Source organism: Ipomoea nil, unplaced genomic scaffold, assembly GCF_001879475.1.
Source record: "Ipomoea nil cultivar Tokyo-kokei standard unplaced genomic scaffold, Asagao_1.1 scaffold1834, whole genome shotgun sequence".
Lineage (NCBI taxonomy): Eukaryota > Viridiplantae > Streptophyta > Magnoliopsida > Solanales > Convolvulaceae > Ipomoea > Ipomoea nil.
Genome location: NW_017618262.1, coordinates 1,403,947 through 1,410,339, shown reverse-complemented (window position 1 = coordinate 1,410,339; position 6,393 = coordinate 1,403,947). Strand labels below are relative to the sequence as shown.

The 6,393-nt window shown below is 40.1% G+C and overlaps 1 protein-coding gene across 3 annotated transcripts; it reads left to right on the top strand.

Moving 5' to 3' along the window:
• Positions 1-1,143: 1,143 nt before the first annotated feature.
• LOC109193039 (BEL1-like homeodomain protein 1) lies at positions 1,144-6,393 on the top strand. 3 transcript variants are annotated; one of them, XM_019343814.1, is made up of 5 exons: positions 1,144-1,279; positions 1,693-2,646; positions 3,427-3,788; positions 4,930-4,990; positions 5,133-6,393. In XM_019343814.1, exons 2-5 carry the CDS (start codon positions 1,813-1,815, stop codon positions 5,997-5,999), a joined length of 2,124 nt encoding a protein of 707 aa, XP_019199359.1. In that variant the 5' UTR covers positions 1,144-1,279; positions 1,693-1,812; the 3' UTR covers positions 6,000-6,393. The 3 variants fall into 3 exon arrangements, with proteins under 3 accessions (XP_019199359.1, XP_019199360.1, XP_019199361.1); XM_019343815.1 differs by lacking the exon at positions 1,144-1,279 and adding an exon at positions 1,323-1,457; XM_019343816.1 differs by lacking the exon at positions 1,144-1,279 and having other exon boundaries at positions 1,499-2,646.

The following is a 6,393-nucleotide window of genomic DNA, read 5'->3' as shown; positions in this document are numbered from 1 at the left end:
GCCAGCATATGATCTCAATTCTACCATAGGAGTTGTCAGATTGCGATGAAGGGAAGAACAGTCGGTCTACAAAACAATTGAGGTTAGCCCAAGGTCCTTCAGCCAAGATAACACCTCTTTATAGGCTAAAGTTTCCGCCTTAAGAGGGTTTGTGCATCACGCTAAACTACACTCGATACCAGCAATCGTGCATCCCAAACTGCACCGTTTCTGGCTTTCCAAAAGTGATACATTACACCCGTGATCTCCACAAATACACTCTCAAACAACATACCCATTGCATTGCCAAAATAGAAATCTAACTTAATAATATTTCTAAGGGTTTACTACTATGTCAAAATGTGATTTTGATAGCAAGATGCCTCCCAACATTTGTATGTCTCAACTAGGCAGAAATTTCTTTGTAAGAAAAGAGTAAATCGAGAGAGGAAGAAAGAAAATAGATTTTGCAAGTTAAAAATTCAGCAGCCAAAACAATTTTGCCCGACACCAAGCTTTTATAGGAGATGGAGAAATAAATAGCATTAATTCATGGCATTTACATTGGTAACAAATCAGATATGTAACCTCCATAACAGACAACTTAATCTAAAATTCAACACAACCGTTACAACTGATAATTCTTTATAAATAAATTGAAATTAATTCTTACAAATCATAATTAACACACTTCCAAAATGGTAAAGAGTAGTTCGAGCAGTACTCACAAATTGTTGCTGGAAGATTACGAATAATGAACTATTCGGTCAAACCGAATGGTTAACTCAACCGAATTGTTGTGGCTAGTAGAATCATAAAAAAAATGCATGCATTAATTTTGAATAATTGAAGATCACGTACATTTACTTGCTAATGATAATTAAGGATTAAAATAACGTACAAGACATTAACAATTGAAGTGCCAAATTAAAAGTACATGTTTTACCCCCAACAAAAAAATGAATGAGCAAATAAAAGAAAGAAAAAGGTTGAGAATGAATAAATATATAAAGCTAGATGGGCTTTCCCTCTTTCACTCTCTACTCTTTTGTTGTGTGATGAGTGAAATATATAATATAATATAATAATATAATATTATACCCCACATCTCTTTTATTCATATATATCCCCTTTCTGTTGGAGAGCTGCAGAAACCCAGCCTGACAAGAGGCCAATTAAGCAACTCCTCACCCCTCTGAGCTACCCCTACCCCTACCCCTCCCAAGATATATATCCATCGACAGTTAATTGCATAGACCAGACATGTGAGCCTCTTATTTTATCCATTCCTACCTTCACGGTACACAACTTGTCTCTCTACTGCAACACTCCTCTCTCTCTCTCTCTCTCTACCTTTCTCTCTCCTTTTCTTGATTTCATTATATATTTTTGCTTTTCTTTTTTCTTTTCATACATCCCTGTACTCTGTCGTCTGGTGGATGGATGATCTTTGATTTTAATGGCTTTTTCATGTCACTGTAAGAGAATTATATATATGTATATTTATACCCATATATATCGCTCTCTTTCTTTATATATATTCCAACTCTCATATAAGCTTGCTTCTGGGTAGCATATAATTCAACTTTTTCTTGATTATTAATTACCTAACTAACCCAACTTCTTCAATATTTATATCATGGGATTCAGTTCTATGATCTCATGATTTCTGTTCCAAACATGTTTCCTATCTTTTCTCTTACTTTCTTTCAGGTTTTGTCAGCACCAGAAGGAATTGAAGCAACTCCATTATGTTGATGGCTTAAACACTTAAACGGTTCTTTTAGAAAAAAAAAAAAAAAAGGGAATTTTAAAGAAAAAAGAAGAAAATTTATGGCTATGTACTATCAAGGAAGCTCGGAAGTCCAAGGTGATGGTTTGCAGACGCTTTATCTGATGAACCCTAACTATATTGGGTTCTCTGACACTGCACTGCCGCAATCACAGCAGGCGATGTTCTTGAACTCCGGAAACGCGCTTCATGCGGGGGGTATGCCTCACGCGCGGCTTCCTCAATCCCAGCACTTTGTCGGCGTGCCTCTCCCGGCGTCGGCTCTTGGATCGGCGCAGCTTCATGACCCGGCCCGGAGTTTGTGGGCGGGTTTGGAGCAAGCCGGGAGTGGAAGCGGCGGTCAGCAAATACCCTCTGCGGTGGTCTCCGGCGGCGGCGGAACCACCGACTTTGCGTCCCAGCTGGGGTTCCATAGGTCGGTGGTGGTGTCACCGACAGCTCAACAGGGGCTGTCCTTGAGCTTATCTCCCCAGCAGCACCCTTTCAGGTCTCTCCCCATGGAATCTCCGGTCGGGCTTTTATCCGCGCGGCCCGGCGCCGCCCACGACAACTCCGGCGCGTCGTCGTCGTCGATCACCCACGGAATCTCCGGCTTCATTACGGGCTCCAAGTACCTAAAGGCGGCCCAGGAGCTTCTCGATGAAGTTGTGAACGTGGAGAAGAGCCTCAAGTTAGACGCCGCCGAGGAGGCGGCCAATAAAGAAAAGGCGAAAATGAAGAAAGAATCAATGCCCCCTTTCGGCGGCTGCGGCGGCGATCCCCCCACCAGCGGTGGCGAAAGCAGCGCTCAGAAGACGGCGGCGGCTGAGTTAACCACCGCTCAAAGACAAGACCTTCAGATGAAAAAGGCCAAGCTTCTTAGCATGGTGGATGAGGTACTCAATCAATTCAATTCTCATATTTTAATCTCTTATCATATTTTTATTACCTTAAATTTTTAAATTTTACCACTTTCCAAACTAATTCTTACCCTTTTTTCACTTTTTTTTTTGGTAATTTTCTCCGATTCTAGTGTTAGGTTAAAACGTACTATTGATTTATATATCTCGAGATTAATTTTCTTTTATACTTCAAAAAAATCAACTATATGTATATATCAGTTTTCAATACCATTTTCTCAACATACTGAAACACAAAGAGTCAATACAAGTATCTGTTCATAGCTACTTTCTCAATCTACTGAAGTACAAAGAGTTAAAATCGGGGCTCAAATACAAGTATCTATACTGAAGTACAAAGAGTCAAAATCGAGGCTCAAATACATGACCTCCTAAATCTACTTCATGCAATTAGACCACAAGTTCTTTAACAAACTATATGTGTATATGAATTTGAATTAATGAAAGTAGATATGGCAACATATACATAATATTTAGTAGAATGAGTTGGAGCTCAATAGTTCCAACCAACACACCAATCATAATAATGTTGTGTGATTGATATGCAAACTGAAAACGTGTGGCCATAAGTTTTTTTTTGTGCGGGTCCGACAAATGTTAAGATAAAGAAGCAACGACAATGGGTACATGTGTTCTTCTTTTTATCTTCTTCCTCCTTTTATTATTAACTTTCACAAAGTCCATCATTACTTAATTTGATTAAAGTATGACTGACAGTTAAACTAATCCATTAATTTTTGGGGTCTTTTTTTAAAGGTGGAGCAGAGGTACCGGCAATACCATCACCAAATGCAGGTGATCGTGGCGTCGTTTGAGCAGGCGGCCGGAGTTGGGTCGGCGAGATCGTACACTCACCTGGCTCTCAACACCATTTCTAAGCAATTCCGGTGCCTGAAAGTGGCCATTGCTTCCCAGATAAAGGCGACGAGCAAGAGTTTAGGTGAGGAAGAAGGGGTGCGAGGTTCGAGGTTAAAGTTCATTGATCATCATCTTCCTCAGCAACGTGCCCTCCAGCACCTTGGGATGATGCAGCCCAATGCTTGGAGGCCCCAGAGAGGCCTCCCGGAGAGAGCTGTCTCCGTCCTCCGTGCTTGGCTTTTCGAACACTTTCTTCACCCGTAAGTTAACTATAAAGCTTTTTTCATTGGTGTTTCAAATTCGACTTCTAACTGGAGTAACCTACAGTCGTCTTTCTTGCCTTCTTGGTTTGATCTGATCAGCTATGTGTGACCTGAGTTGGTTGACTTTCTTGTAATCTTTTGCCCGCTAAGATTACAAGATTGGGTTTACCCAATCAATATACACTCTCGGGTAGTGACTGTCTGTTTACCTGGCCTTTGTTATTCAAAAAAAAAAAAAAATCTTTTTACTTGTAAGAGGGCATGCATAACATATTGAATTATGATTGAATCATCTATAAAGTTAACTATAAAATTTGTTCATTCATGTTTCATGCAAGTTTGACTCCCAAGAATAGCCTACTGATCTGACCTTCTGTTTGAGTTACTTAGCTATGGAAAACTTAAACCTTTGCCAAATAGGGTTACAAAGCTAAATTTACCTCGTGCATACCTTTGAGTAGTAACTGTCCTTTCTCTTTTTACTATTAAAAACAAAACTTTTTACTTATAAGATGCACATATAACATATTGAATAATGATTGAATCATCTATCACTGCTGAAAATTATGCAATTTTTGACCACCTGAAAGTGATCTTAAATCAAGTCGAAAGTTTTGTTCCGACCACTTTTGGTATCCGGAAAAACCTTTGTTGCTATTTCCAACCACTTTTTGCTTTCGACTTATTTAAGATTACTTTCAGGTGGTCGGAAATTTCATAATTTCTAGCCGTGTATAAAGTAACTATAAAATTTGTTAATTCGTTTTTCATGCAAGTTTGACTCCCAAAAATAGCTAACTGACCTTCTGTTTGAGTCGGTTAGCTATGGGAAACCTTAATCTTTGCCATATAACATTACTGGAAATTATGAAATTTCCAACCACCTAAAAGTGATCTTAAATCAAGTCAAAAGCCTTCTTCCGACCACTTTTGGTATCCGGAAAAACTTTTGTTGCTATTTCCGACCACTTTTTGGTATCATCTTGATTTAAGATCACTTTCAGGTGGTCGGAAATTCCATAATTTCCAGTAGTGTAAGGTTACAAGGCCTTTTTAGTTATAAGAGGGCACACGTAACATATTGAATTATGATTGAATCATCCTGAAAGATGGGAGTTGTCCTTTCATTCACTTGCAGGTACCCGAAGGATTCAGACAAAATCATGCTTGCTAAGCAAACAGGGCTTACCAGAAGCCAGGTTCTTGAATATTAACTTTAATTTAATTTAATTTGTAGTTGCATATATACTGGTATATATATGTATATATATCTAGTTGAATTATGATGGAAAATGCATGGATTGCATGAAAGTGAAGTGGTGGTTAAATTAACGTATGTAGGTGTCGAACTGGTTCATCAATGCTCGAGTTCGACTGTGGAAGCCAATGGTGGAGGAGATGTACACGGAAGAAATGAAAGGCCAAGAACAGTACGGCGGCTCCGGCGAAAACGCCGCCGCAGCAGGAAAGAGAAATGAAGCTAATAAGGAGATTGGCTCCAATAATTCTACTGAAAAGCAAGAAAAGACGAGCAATATTCAAGATAATAATAATAATAACAATGCTTCTCCTACTGAAATTTCCACTTCCATTATGACTGCATCTCCCACCGGAGTTTCATCTCTTCAGCCTCAAGGCGGCGGCGGCGGCGCTTTCTCCTTCATCAACACGCTAAACATGGAAAACGCCGGCGAGAGGAACGGGAAGAAACCGAGGAACGACAACATCCAAAGCTCCCCCAGCAGTATTCTCTCGGTGGACATGGACATGAAGTCCGCCGCCGGCGAGGCCAACAAAGGGTACAACCACCACAAGTTCACCGCCGACAGAACACCGGCCGCCGCCGCCGAAAACTTCCCTGACCTAATGGCCGCCGCAAACACCGGCGGATTCGGCGGATTCACCATCGGAGACTTCGGAAGGTTCAACCCGGAAAATCTAACCGCCGGGTTTCATCACGGAAACGGCGTCTCCCTCACCCTCGGCCTCCCGCCGTCTGAAAACCTAGCCGTCTCCGGTAGCCAACAAAATTACCTTTCTACCCACCAAGACATGGAGTTGGGGCGGAGACTTGAGATGGGCAGGATGGGAATAGACAACAATCCTCAACCTTCTTCCCACTCAAACATCAATGGCGGCTATGAAACCATAGATTTCCAGAATGGCAAGCGCTTTGCAGCTCAACTCTTACCAGATTTTGTAGCGTGAAAAGGGCTTTAATTTGCAGGTAATTTAATATCAAGTGGTGCATGGAATCAATCAAAGAAATGGACAGAAAAAGTAGTATATAATTTTCATTAATTATTACGAACATCTTCCATAATCTTGTACCTATATATACACACATATATATAGCTCCTCCTTTTAGTGCCTAACCTGCAGGAAAAAAGAGAGGAGATCAGATGATTTTATTATGGTTAGTGTAAGATAGGTTTAAGTACGATGATTGGTATATATAGGTTACACTTTTCAGTGGAACATACAACTATATACTACGTAAGTAAATATATATTGGGTGGGTATTATTTACGGTTCATCAACTATAATATATCTTTATGCAAACATTTATCAATGAATTAATGAAAACTTTGTATGCTGTAAA

Excerpts from the sequence above, each read along its gene's own strand:
- LOC109193039 (XM_019343814.1), top strand. The coding sequence starts at position 1,813 with ATGGCTATGTACTATCAAGGAAGCTCGGAAGTCCAAGGTGATGGTTTG. Across the intron at positions 2,647-3,426 it reads TTCTTAGCATGGTGGATGAG|GTGGAGCAGAGGTACCGGCA; the intron begins GTACTCAATCAA and ends CTTTTTTTAAAG. Across the intron at positions 4,991-5,132 it reads CAGGGCTTACCAGAAGCCAG|GTGTCGAACTGGTTCATCAA; the intron begins GTTCTTGAATAT and ends TAACGTATGTAG.